Source organism: Nanorana parkeri, unplaced genomic scaffold (assembly GCF_000935625.1).
Source record: "Nanorana parkeri isolate BGI_ZX_2015 unplaced genomic scaffold, ASM93562v1 scaffold125, whole genome shotgun sequence".
Lineage (NCBI taxonomy): Eukaryota > Metazoa > Chordata > Amphibia > Anura > Dicroglossidae > Nanorana > Nanorana parkeri.
This window is the reverse complement of record NW_017306393.1, coordinates 1,573,511-1,587,338: the sequence shown is the minus strand read 5'-3', so window position 1 is coordinate 1,587,338 and position 13,828 is coordinate 1,573,511. Positions and strand designations below refer to the sequence as shown.

Genomic DNA, 13,828 nt, shown 5'->3' with positions numbered 1-13,828 from the left:
CTAGGACGGGGGGGGGGGGGGGGACGGGACTTTCACCCTTAATGTCACATGAAGTAAGCACACCAGTGATGTGCGGTACTTCTTGTTCTGGGTAAGACATTCCCCAGCCTCACCCCCAGCACGTCCTTCCCTGCCTCTCGCCGACCGAAGTCCCGACCCCGTCGGACGAAGCCCCATCCCCAAGCTAGTATAAAGGAGGAAGGGAGGAGAAAGGGAGGCTTTCCCTGCTGTGTAACCTGTTAGATGCCGATCTGACATGGAGAAAAAGCTGCCTCCCCTGACCACACGTCCCTGAAGCACACTGGCAACCTTGACAGTTGGCATTACTTGAAAGTAACTGTTTTGGAAGACCATTTAATTGGTGGGCCTAGTTCCGCTTTAATGTAGAATTCAGTTAGTGAAAAAAAATACATGTAATATATGTTTATATAAGCATGAATGTATTCAGTGTATAGATGCTGTAAATAATTAGACTTCAATATTCTAACTGCAATACATGGCTGATTTCTGATTGACTGCTACGCTATAGCAGGCACTTACATGCCCCCCCCCTATCTTTTGATGGCATCCAGACCATCCACTCCTGTATCAGCCAAAGAACCTCTTTAAGTGAATGCCTCTAACTTCATGCCAGAAAAATGTAAGATTGACCTATAAGCAGGTCCAGGCATTTACATCCATGAAACAGTAACACTGCTTCTTCATAGCCAGACAAGGAAAATCAAAGTGCCTGCCGGCTGAGTGCATCTCCGTTCCAGTGCACACAACACCCACTCCAAAAGGAATTCAGCTGCACACCACAAGATTCACTGGAAAGCACTTTATTGCAGCTCGTAAAGCATCACATAGTTCCATCCTAGGTCCGCCACTTTCCAGTGAACCATGGGGTGTTCAGCAGGATTCCTTTTGAAGTCAGGTCCAGCCATTGCCATGAGGGGTTGTGCCTATGGAAATGCAGGTGACTCTAAGTGTCAAGTCTATGAAGAGGAAATGCCTAAAGCCCTGAAATATGTTGGAATTTAAACCCTTTTTAAACTCTATGAACTCTGGCGTGGTGTTTTCACTGCTTTTCTTATGTTTTTGAACTTCCTCCAGGACTCCCCACTTATGGGCCTCACCAAAGCTAGTAAGTTTAATTCATTGAACGGGTCAGTTGCAATAATGGGTAATAAAATCAGGAGTTCTAGCCACTCAGCTAAGTACCTCCCAGTGGTTCTAACCCTTCCCTGTTCTACTCACAACTAACAGGGTTATTCACAAAAGGGTGAAGAGTTTGGAGAAGGCAGGAGAAGTGAACAATCTAGGACAAAATAGCTGATTAGGAAAGTGAGCTGAATCAAATCAAATCAAAATCAGCTATGTTGTCCTAGATTGTTCACTTCTCCTGCCTTCTCCAGACTCCTCACCCTTTTGTGAATAACCCTGTAAATAAAAAAAAGATTGCCTTTACATAACATTTTAATGATTTGAACTGGCTGGGGACACCATAAAAGAAATGAACACTAGTTTGATTTGTTCCACATTATCATCTTTTTCTTTGTTATCTACAGAGTTCAATTCATCGACTATCACAACAGTTAAGAAGTGAAGAGAATGCAAAGTTGCACCCTTTGAGTGGCTGATAGTCAAACCTGCAGAAGTAGGTCTGAATGTAAATGGCTCTCTAGGTTTTCCTTCTCTTGACAGGTTTTTTTTTTGGTCCTTAGGTGGAGTAAGTACATTTCTATCAAATCCTGAGATTTAAAACTTCCTAGTCCTACAAACTACTTATTAAAATGTCTTTTCATGTTTAAGGGAATTACATACAATACAAGGAAAGATGAATAAATGCTACAGTACATTAAACTGCTTATACATGCATATCTCAGCTTGTATAAGATTACCGTTTAACAAAAACAATATCAACTTCGAGAGATTTTCTTCTTGAAGGACTTAACAATTTTAACAAATTAAATTAAAATACTGTGACACCATTCAACAGACGTAAAACCTTTTACTGTATTCCACCATCATAAGATCACTAGAATACGTTTTTTGTTTCGCTAAATTTAGCAAGCAATATAAAATCCTTTTCAAAATATTTCAGGCTACTCTGTAAAAGATTATTATGTGTGTTTCATGCTTCATGTTTCATTCAAATTACTTTGTGTCCAGGCAGATACAGTTACTCTTTCAAAATACAAGAAAAAGCCACATACTGATGGCGCAAAACAATGCACCTAATTTATTCACTAAATAAAATTTTTCAGACAAAAAACATTTAAAGTAGAAGGGTTAGATCCTTCCCCTAACCATGTCACCATTGGGGAATATCCCATTCCTTTCTGTTTTAGATGTGAAGGGAAATATCTCCAGGAATGATTAGATCACCTGCTAGATTTATGTATATCCAAAATTAAACAACCATTGAGTTCCACTTCAACATTTATCTTTTTCTTTTGCTCATTGGATTGTATTAATTTTAAAAACAATACAGAATAAATAAAACGTTAACCGGCCTTTCAATATGCAGAATATACTGTACATATATACATGTAAAACATGTTAAACATCCTAATTAAACCTAAAATGTAGTTGGCTAGTATAATAATCTGAGGAGTTTTTTTTTTAAGTTGGCTGGCGTATCTATTGTATGTTCTTTGCTATGGGGTGGATTAATTTCCAAGAACCTTACCTCACTCTGCATATGCTGAGATTCCATAGCTGTGACATAGGTTGGAGTCTCAAAGTCCAGCATAGCTTTGCCTCTCTCCTTTTCATATTTCTCTTTGTATTTCACCTGTGGTGAAATAAATCAAATGAACACACATTTTGTAACAGTAGAGATGACAAGCTCCCACAAAAGCCCCCCCCCCCCCACATCCCCAGTGAGATTTGTGTAAAAAAAAAAAAAAGAATAAAAAGAAAATAAAGATACAAGAGGAAAAAAGGTGGAAGACCACCAAATGACTATAGCAAGTTATTATAAACAATGGGGTTGATTTCATAAAGGCAAATAGGCTGTTCAGTTTGCAGAGGAAGTTTCCCCTTACTATAGTGAATGAGATGAAGCTCTGCTGTCCTCCATCGATCATGTTTCCTCGTATGTGATTGGGTATTCTTTGCAAAGTAAACTTTTACCACATTCACTAAGCTAAGGGGAACCTCTCCTGCAAAGTTCAAATTCCCTTGCAAAGTGGAACTGCCTAATTGCGTTTAGTAAATAAAGCCAAATGTCTCAATTGTTCTTTACTTCAGCTCCTTACCACTGGAGCTATTGGTTATTTATAATTCAACCCAGAGCAATCTCAATAGTTTTCGTCACTCAAAAAAAAATCAGATTTGCCGCTGTAAATACAAATAATAAAATATTTCTGACATTTTTAAAATCATGATAACAAATTATTTTTTTTTACATTTAAATAGTTAAATATTTATATGATATTAAATTAAAGTGTGTGCCTAATCAAACCTTTTTGCTAGTTTTGGATAAAGCATGTAGGGATTATAACCTCTGTCAGGTTTTTTTTCTATGCTCCTGCTGGGGAGATTCACACTTTAAAGTGACACAAAACTCAGGAGTTAAATCTTAAAAATGCATTCAAGTACCTTAACTATTAACAAAAATGTATCTTATTTGTGTATCACTCGGCTGCAGATCCTCCAATCATCTCTGAATTGGTGCCGATATTGTCCTTCCTTCTGGAGGGTGCCTAGTTTTGTCCCCCATGGTCCCTGCGTGTGTTGTAAAGTAGTCACCGCTCCAAGCTCGCTCCCGTGATGGACTACAATCTCATGTTTAGTTTACTCATCTGTACTGAGATTGTAGTCTATCACGTGAGTGAGCTTGGAAAGAAATTGGAAGGTACCATCGCAAGTCAGCGGACCCTCCGTTGACTTACGATGACCTTCTGATTTTGGTGTGAATGGGCCCAAAAGGCACACTATCAAAGGTTGCTTCAGGTATGTTCAGGCACTCTTAGGTGACTGTACTCTAGACCCACAGCACTTTATTTTTAACTGTTTATTTGTTAAATTAACATTTTACATAAGTAAAGAAAAATATATAAAAAAAATTTGTTTACAAGATTGTACAAATTTCAAAATGAAAATAAACTAACCAAAACCATTATAGTTTTACTACGTAATGTACATATTATTATTATATACAATTTCAGGAGAATTTATAAAAAGGTATTTGAATGTGATTGGGTATTTAGGATAAACACAAAGCAGTACTAAAATGACTTCTCTAGTAAATCAATCTTGCATGGTTTGCAAGAGGTCACATTAATAACAATACAAACAAGAATTAAAAATGACACATATAACTTACTATGCTCTGTAGTTCTGTTGCCTCCTTTACATGAACTTGTTCAAGTGTATCAGGCACCACTTGGTAGTGACCCTTACTCTTCTGAAATTCCTTCTTGTACTGGTACTGAAGGAAAGTGTCAAAAACTGCCTCAAACATTGTCTACTAAGTAGCCTGTATGCTACTGGATACCAAGATTATTTTATAAAATGTTACTTTGGGGAAAAGTAAAATCAAGTAAATCTATTATCCAAAATCTATAATTAATTATTATACCGTATTATTAATATATTTTAGAATTCAGCCAAAAGCAAGTAATATTTGGGCAAATTAAATCATATTTAGAAGGCTGAATCCTATCAAAATTTAAATCAATAACAATCAATCATTTAAATAATGTATAATGTTTGCATACATATAAGGTTTATGTGTTTTTTTTAAATATATCATGTACATTTTTATGGTTAATAAATACTAGTTGTACTTAAGTGATAATTTTGATATCCTTGGTTTGCTTTTTAAAAAATATTTCAAGATATACAAAAGCACTTAAATTGCCATGATAAAAAGCCACATATTTTAAAGCAAAAAAAAAAAAGGTTATTTTTAAAAAGCTAAAATGAAAGATTATGTCAAAATATTTATTTAAAACACTTAATATTACGATGTAAAAGGTTTTATTGTATTAAAATGTAAATTTTTAAAACATGTTAGGGTTTTACTGGGATGGATAAGAATCAAAATAAAGGTTAGATAACTATTTTTATTAGCTGTTATGTTTACTATTTTTTTTGTTGTTGTCATTTTAAATTCTGTATTATGAGCAACTATATTAAGTGAGCTAGTGGTTAAACAGGAATAGGATAACTACCAACTGATGCCCAAGAGGAAAGCAGAGAAATCAGCACACGTTATTATGGACAAAGTAAGTGTTGAAATGATTATTAAATGAACACTATTATGTTTTGTTAGATAGCTTACTTCACTGGCTAGCTTGCTCGTGCCGGTAATGTGCTGCATATTGAGAGATTCCGCCATGTCGGTAACAGGTTTGTGAAGCTTCTTAAGATCTGCCTTATATTTCACCTGCAACACGGATAAAAAAAATAGAAATAATAAAACAATTTACGATATATAAATGTATATTTATTACTTAAACAAGAACTCTGGGTAAAACCCTTGCAGTGGGGCTACGCCCGTACTTGGTCATGTTCTATATAAAGTGTATAGGACACCAAGGAAAATTCAATCATTGCAGCGGAGGAAGAGACAGGCTGGAGGGAGCACTACCACAGCCAGCTGGCTTTGAGGTTCAGGTGAGTATAACTGTTATTTTCCTCACTAAACGAGCACTTAAAGGAGAACTATGAGGTGAGTGAAAATCACTCAGCCTCATAGTTCGAGCCCACGTGTGACAATGAAACTGTCACACGTCGGCCTCTAGACAGGCAGAGCCAGCTGTCAATCACGCAGCTTGGTGGATCTCGACAGTAATGTCGGGATCCGTCCCGGCTGCGGCGGTCTTAGTATACCGCGAGCTACAGCTGGCGGTATACTGAGCTTTGGGTCACGGGAGGACGCTAGTTTGTGTCCTCCCGTGACCCTTAGGACAACTATGGGGAAAAACACTTACCCCATAGTTCTCCTTTAACCCTTGCAGTTAGGGGGTAGCCCCTAAATAATATATACTATATGTTATTTACAATATATTCAAGTGTATGTCTTGACAAAATTAAAAATTATATTCAATTCATCACTGCAACACCTGCATATTTACCCACGTTTAGTCTCCAAAAAAGTAAAAAAAAAACCTTTTCATTCAGCCAGAAATAGTGAGCTTCTAACTTTCAGTTCGAGCTAACTGTGATGAAAACGCTGTTTTCAGCCCTGCCCAGCTCTCCCCTGGCAAATTACAGAATACCACCCACCCCCCCAACTTATTATATTATGGAGATAAGAACAGAGAGAGGTGTTCTTTAGTCCATGCAAATAGAACCTGGCAGGGCTGAGCAGGAAAGAGAGGTCAGGGATAGATGGAGTTCTGCAGTGCAGCTGGTGGGGCTTATCAGATTTCAAAAGTTATGAGCCTGTACTTGCAATGTTTTCAAAGGTATAGAACATGGGGAACAATGTGAATGTATTGCAGAGATGTAACAAATATGTATTTTTTTTATCCCTCTAATACACGTTATATATATAGTGTATTTTACCTCGCTAGCGAGCGTATTTGCTTCCTTCATGGTCTCATAGATTTGGGCTTCTTTGTGATTATATTGCGGTCTCTTTGCTTTGTCTTTTGAAAACTGTTCCTTGTACTTTATCTATGAAAAAATAAAAAAAAGATTATTAAAACACAAAATGGAATAATTTTATTGGAAATTCCCAAGCAATGGAGTGTTAGGTAGACAGGAACACCTAAAACAGACAATGTACTTCAACAGTGAACTTCATGTCAAATTTAAAGTTCTTACACAAAGTGCTACAATATCTTCATACATTACATGCTTCAAAGCCTTATCCTCAATTTAAAATCTAAACAAAAAAGTATCACACTTTCCAAAACAAACTATGTCAGTTATGTGTATTTTGACTATCGGTTCATCATTTTTAAAGATATTACAAGTCTAATTTTAACCTATTTATAGTACAATAAGTTGCTATAATATACATTGAGGGGAATTTATCAACACTGGAGCAGACAAAATCTGGAGCGGTTGCCCATGGCAACCAATCAGCTTCTCTCTTCAGTTTGTTCAGTTAAAGGAGAACTATGAGGTGAGTGAAAATCACTCATCCTCATAGTTCGAGCCGACGTGCGACAATGAAACTGTCACACGTCGGCTCATTAGATCGGGAAGTGAGCGAACACATACCGTCGCTCGCTCACTTCTCGATCCTGACCCTGCAGAGAGCTGTGACTGTCACTCACTACTCTCTGCAGGGATTCCCCCCTCCCCTGTCTGATCCTCCAGCGCTGACTGGACGGGGAGGGGGCGGTTACAGCTGGCTCTGCCTCTATATAGGCAGAGCCAGCTGTCAATCACGCAGCTGGGTGGATCTCGACAGTAATGTTGGGATCCGTCCGGCTTTGGCGGTCTCAGTATACCGCGATCTTTAGCTCGCAGTATACAGAGCTTTGCGTCACGGGAGGACGCTAGTTTGTGTCCCCCCGTGACCCTGAGGAGAACTATGGGGAAAAGCACTGACCACATAGTTCTCCTTTAACATTTAAAAAAGAAAGATAGAAGCTGATTGGTTGCAGTGCACAGCTGCTCCAGATTCTGTCTGCTCCAGTTTTGATAAATTCCCCTCATTGTCTTCTTATTTTTGTTGCCTAATTTAATGAAAATACACATCATTTATAAACTGATGCAATTTATTTGGACGAGAATACAATTGTTGTACAGAGACCATGCACAAATAAGACGATATTTCGTTCCTATCATGTAACAGACAAACATACAATGGAAGGCATTTAAGCAAAAAGGGCCACAGCAAACCCATAGCAGTCAAAAAATAACTATAAACGCTTATTTTTCTCTAAGGCCTAGAGTATGTTTTGGCACCTCTTTTTATAAATGTCCCCAGTTTATTGTCACGCAGTGCATTTCCACAGGAACGTAGCATTCACAGTTTGCATTACATGCGTATCTTACATGACTAGTGAGCGCATTAGCTTTTTTTAGTGTCCTCATGATGGGAGTGTCATAAGATGCTGCTCCATGTCCCCTTAGCTTTCCTTTCGCATACTCAGCCTAAAATCAGCACCAAAAAATCAGATTAGTAAGGATTGCTAGGCTTACACAAGCCTCATGAGACCCTCAGAACACTTGTGAATAGTGTAGCATCTCTGCATGTGGAAAAAAACAAGGGATTAAGTTCTAAACAATATTCTAAAATGATATAAATACCTTCTCTATGTTATTTGATACTAGGGATGCACTGATACCGGTTTTTCGGTATCGAGCACGATTACCGATATTTATATTTCTATACTCGCCGATACCGAGTACTGATACTGATACCTCCGGTAGCAAAGAGCCGGCTTCCAGGGAAATGATGAAGCCAGGCAGCATGTCATTTCCCGCTGCCCGGCTTCTTGATTGCCCGGGATGCCGGCTCCATGCTGTTTGGCTGGCTCCATGCTGATTGGCAAGAAGCCGGCATGCCAACCAATCAGCATGGAGGGAGACAGCTTCACTGCCAATCGGGAAGCAGGGAGGAAGCCAACTCCATGCCATTTGGTCAGCGCCATGCTAATTGGCTGGAAAGCTGGTTTTCTGGCAATCAGCATCGAGCTGGCCAACGAGCATGGAGCCGGCATCCCGGCAATCAAGAAGCCGGCAGCGGGAAATTACATGCTGCCTGGTTTCCTGGCCAATTAGCAGCAAGTCGGCTTCCCAGCCAATCAGGAAGCCGGGCTGTGAGTCATTACCCTCGGCCCAGCTTCCTGATTGGCTAGTAAGACGGCTCCATGTTCCCTCACGGCACTGCCAGCCAGAGTAAATATCCCCTAGATACTCAGTATCGGCACCAATACTAGTATCGATATTGGTGCATCCCTATTTGATTTGTTTAATTGTTATCTTCAAAAAATATAGTGTGAGCTCATCCACATGGGCGTCTGCTTCATACAACGTAATTCGGCTGTATGCAGACAGTGCATTTCCAGTGTTGTACATCCACACACCTGCGTGGGTGTACAGAAGTACCAGCATATACTCTCCTACAGCCAGGTACAGCCATTGATGTACGTGAGAGGCTGTACACAGCACCTGTTGCTCCCTGGAGAAGGAAATATGGCTGAATTTGGGGTACAGGTGCCCATGTGCATGAGCCCTATACTGAAAACAGATGTGTTGTGGGCTGAGCCAAAAATATATTGATCAGCAGTACTTCACTAACAATCAGTGGCATTAGAGGATCATGTGTTACAGTAAGGAAGTGCAAAAGCTTACAAATACATTCGGAACTAATACCAACTTAAATGAATATCTAGCCATATATTTTTTTGCTTTGGATAGAGTAGGGAATTATTAAAGCAGAACTTCAGAAAAATCAAATATTAACCCTTCCAGTGGGGCTATCCCTGCACTGCAGGGGGTAAGTGCTCATTTTGTCTAGGTTATACTCACCTGAACCATGATTCTGGCTGGCTGCTACACCACACCCTGCAGCCTGTCTCCTCATTTACTCGTATGTCCCTCAGCATCCTCACATTCTATATGGTGTATAGATGAGTCACAGGACCTTAGACTGCTGGACCGGAGGGGGAGCAAGGCTGAAGAGACCAGTCTAAGAGCAAGCCGGGATCATGGTTCGGGTGAGTAAAACTTTTTTTTTTTTTTTAGCTTCCTAGACAAAACCAGCACTTAAAGTGACAATAAAGTCTAAATTTTTTCCTCTCCCCCAATGCTGCGTTAAGGACTCACTCTTGATTCTTGATCTGATCATCTTCTTCTTTCCAGTAGTTTTCAGGAGTCCCTCCAGCAATGGTGTAGGTCTCTGATCCAGCTTTCACTGCTGCGTCTCCTGTGTCCCACGGTGTCTGTGCGTGTGCATGCTGCCGGGCTGCCTGCATTGACTTACCCTGTGTCTCTCCTCTTCTCCTGTCCTAAGATCTCTACTGCGCATGCACCCACCCCATGATCCTTTGCAGCTGCCCGAGAATCTTCAGCTCTTCGGACGGGTGCGTGCAACGGAGACACAGGTTAGTTTTACCTTCTTGGCTTGCTAGCAGTAGATATATGCAAAATGAGGGTTTAATTGTCCTTTAACCCTTGCAGTGTGGGAGTAGCCCCACTGCAGCGGTTAAGATTTGAGTTCTCCTTTAACAAAATGTTTGAGTTTTTTTTTTGCTTTCTGTTTCTCATTAACAATATTTTGCTTCACTTTCTGTCTCAGACGCAGATTAGAGAAAAACTTCTACAAAAAGAGGAGAAATCCCCTCTTAGATAGATGCCACAGGATAATCCCCACTGGAAAATGTTCCCTAACTTCCTTTTTTGGTAAAAACCATAACATTTTGGATTTCCCATAACTTCATTTCTCAGTGGCAATGATCACCTGGAGAAATAGTGAAGGTAAATATCCCCAGTGGGGACAGAAACAGCAATGGAAACTTGGCCTGATTATAAACCTTCCATACTCAATCCAAAATGAACAAAAAAAGTTTTGGCCAGAGATACAATGAAACTATAAAGGTGTAACCCAAAGGTAGAGCAATAAATGTTATGTTGCACTGACTGTCAACTTTAGGACATTTGTTAGATATGCCGGAGGTGACGGTGAAGGTTCTGTGCTTCAGTAAGTTAATTAAAATATTCTCACTTGGCTTGTAAGTTTGGAGACTTCCTGGGCCAGCTCAATATCTGGTCGTCCAAGAGAAGTGATACCGCGACCAGCTTCCTCACGGGCCTTAGCTTTGTACTGGATCTAAGAAACCCAATAAAAGTGTTGTTGTTACTCTGCAGACCAATAACAAGTCATAGCAACGCAGTGTTACAAAGCACATGAAAATTATGTACTTACATTACTGACTAGTTTAGACATCTGAGTTGCCTTCTGAATATCGGGTCTGTCAATAATACTTGTGTAGTTAAGATTAGCCTTTGCTGCTTTCCTGTAAGCAATTTTTTAATAATGAATTCTTCTGTTATCTGACTTTAAAAAGTTGGGGCCACAAATTACTTTATTATTTACTCACATTGCTTTGGGCCTTGGCCACATCAATTGCGTGCTTCACCTCAGGTGGTTCCTGCATGTTGGCGTAGTTAGACTTGCCTTTCTCCTTCTCAAACTTTTCTTTGTATTGTATCTGTAAATATTAATTAAGATAAAGTTATACTTCTAACACTTTAAATACAGATCTGGGTTAGTTTGCTGTTTAATAACTAAATATAAGGAAATATGTTGTCAAGATTAAGTTGTTCTTGTTGAGAAGGCTGTTTTGCATAGAGTTAGGATGAATCTGATGTAATACACAGCACTCACCTTACTAGCAATCTTAGTCGCTTCTTTGACATGAGCTGTGTCACGGGTCTCAGAGAGAGTGGTGAATGAACCGTGTGGCAGCTGCTTTTTCCCTTCTTTTTTGTATTTGTTCTGAAAAAAAAAGAGATAACAGATGTAAGCAATGTTTCTTCATTCCCTCTCAATCTGACTTCTGTAAGACACAGCCAATCACTGTAGAGCACAATTGTAGAGCCAATAGGTCTGGGTGCCTCCACATTATTAGCCAACTTCTGTATTTATTTTTCGTCTTTTATTTTTTTCAACTTTGTTTTTACAGAGTTTTTTCACATTGCAGAAAGGAAGAAAAAAATGAAGGCGAATGTTACATGTAACACATTTAATATGTTGATAAGTAAATTTGCTTATGGTTTTATAAAGTTAGCTTATATACTGTACATCCATCATTTTTGGACTGAAGATCACAACTGTTACACATTAGGTTACAACGTGACTAATTAAGTTTAATTGTAACAGTCATGGGAATTTTGCTAATTTGTTATAGACAAAACTAGGTTGGTTGGTTGGTTAGCAGGAGTCTGATGTGCATGGCTTGTAATATTCATAGTGGGCTATAGTGTGTTGGTTGCAATTCTTCGGCTGCAGTAGCAGCTTTTATTGGTTCTGACCACATGTTAGAATGGTTCTGACCATGTGCTAGAATGGTTGTCTCTTTATCTTCATGCAAGACCAGTTTGCCCAATATAGATCATCAAAGAAACTGATGTGTTGCCGATCTTACATCTACCGACTGGCTTTAGGTCTTGCAGTGACCTTTCTGTCCTGCATCCCCTTCACAGTCCCAGGTGTATGTTTGGGATTCAGAGAAGAGTTTCACTTTTGTATGTACAACAGCGGGGTCTCATTATTAGCTTTAAAGACCCCTAAACTATTACTTATGACTTCCAGTCTCCAGTGGACCTTTTTGGGTTACACATCCTAATAGTGTCCAAGAGCACTGATAAACTGTTGTGGTTTTGTAACAATGGTATTGTGTACTGGGGTCCTAAATAAAAGTGCCTAAGCATATTTACTCTATGCAGAATGTTTAATAAAAGATGAGGGAGGGATCTGATGCATGTACAAGAGGATAAAGTCTTATAACAAAGTATAGACCAAGAAAATACATTTTGCATTTGTTTCAGTAATGATATGGAGAACAATTGGAAGGAGGCTCTAGATCAGCAGACACAATATTAGTATTATTAGTACTGTGCTAATGTGAGAAGACCATTGGTAAATAGCTCAGTAATACACCTTTCCCCCATACTGCTGCAGCAAAACCTACCTCAGATACAAGAGCACTAATAGATTTAGCATGGATGATCTGAGGTGTATCTGCAACAATTCCAAATTCTCCTTGGTACGTTCCTTTTTCATACTTCTTCTTGTATTTCACCTGCAAGCGAAGCAAAATATCAGCTCTAAGTCTATGGCCTTATTTCATCCACATAAACTTGAGCAACAATAAGTAATGTACAACTAATATTATTACAGACAGGTGGCTTACACTATTAAAATAACCCTGAAATGAATTGAAAAACAAGCATTCGGGGTACAATAAGCAGCCTTTTATTTCTTCAGGTCTAACCTTCGTTCTGTACATCCTAAAATTATATTTGTACACCTAACTCAACTATAAAGGTGGCATGCTGTGGGGACAAGGTGGGTCAGAACTGAAGCAGAAGTCACTATGCCTAATGAGCAGACCCAGGTACCTGGCAGGTAAATATATAGATACTATAAGCACTTACCTAGATTAAACAAAATTACATCAAGTCTTAAACCTGTCTTGACAGGCTGCTAAACTGAGCTCCAGAAACTTGGACAGGTTTTCTTTACGCTTGCTTCTATGCTGGTAAACAATTTTGTACAACACCAAGGTACATCATCAGCAATGACTCAGGTAGTCATCTGGCTATAGTTTAAAAAGCTTTATGTTCTTTATCTGTAAAAAAATAAGTCAAGGCAACTGGACTTGCTGTATCATCCGACCAGCTTTCTCCATTCAGAATGACTTGTACAAAAATTATCTGGGAATATATATGGTGAATGTTGCCTTGACTTATACCATGACCTGGATGAATGAGAACCTTCACAGATTGATGTACTTTCTCCGCAATTTTCTTGCAAATGTAACAGATCTATTTCGCAGTGATGCAAAACTCACATTGCTGTTCATTTCGGCATTCCTCAGGGCCAGGACAGTGTCTTTGTCATCTGTAATAGACAGCTTGCATCCCTTCTGGAATTCTCTGTCCAGTTTGTATTCATACTGAAAAAGACACATCAGGTTTAATAGAATATTCTCAATGTTCACTTTCAGCACACAGACAGAAGAACAAGACAAGTTAACAAAAGAGATACAAGTACTTCATCGTTTCTTAATATGTGTTAACAGGAGTTTAAGTTTCAAAATAAAGTTTTAAAAATAAACCATTGATGTATAACCCTTTAACAAACACCCACAACATTGTGTAATGATAAATGAGTAAAAAGGCTGTAATATTTAAAAGTTATATA

The 13,828-nt window shown here is 38.9% G+C and overlaps 1 protein-coding gene across 1 annotated transcript in view; it reads right to left on the bottom strand.

The window, feature by feature from the left end:
* NEB (nebulin) overlaps positions 1–13,828 on the bottom strand; it is a 203,642-nt gene that overhangs the window by 29,542 nt on the left and 160,272 nt on the right. Inside the window, 11 exon segments of the mRNA XM_018553609.1 lie at positions 2,675–2,779; positions 4,316–4,420; positions 5,276–5,380; positions 6,505–6,615; positions 7,951–8,049; positions 10,625–10,729; positions 10,826–10,922; positions 10,996–11,111; positions 11,288–11,398; positions 12,594–12,704; positions 13,476–13,580. Coding sequence (XP_018409111.1) covers positions 2,675–2,779; positions 4,316–4,420; positions 5,276–5,380; positions 6,505–6,615; positions 7,951–8,049; positions 10,625–10,729; positions 10,826–10,922; positions 10,996–11,111; positions 11,288–11,398; positions 12,594–12,704; positions 13,476–13,580 — 1,170 coding nt within the window.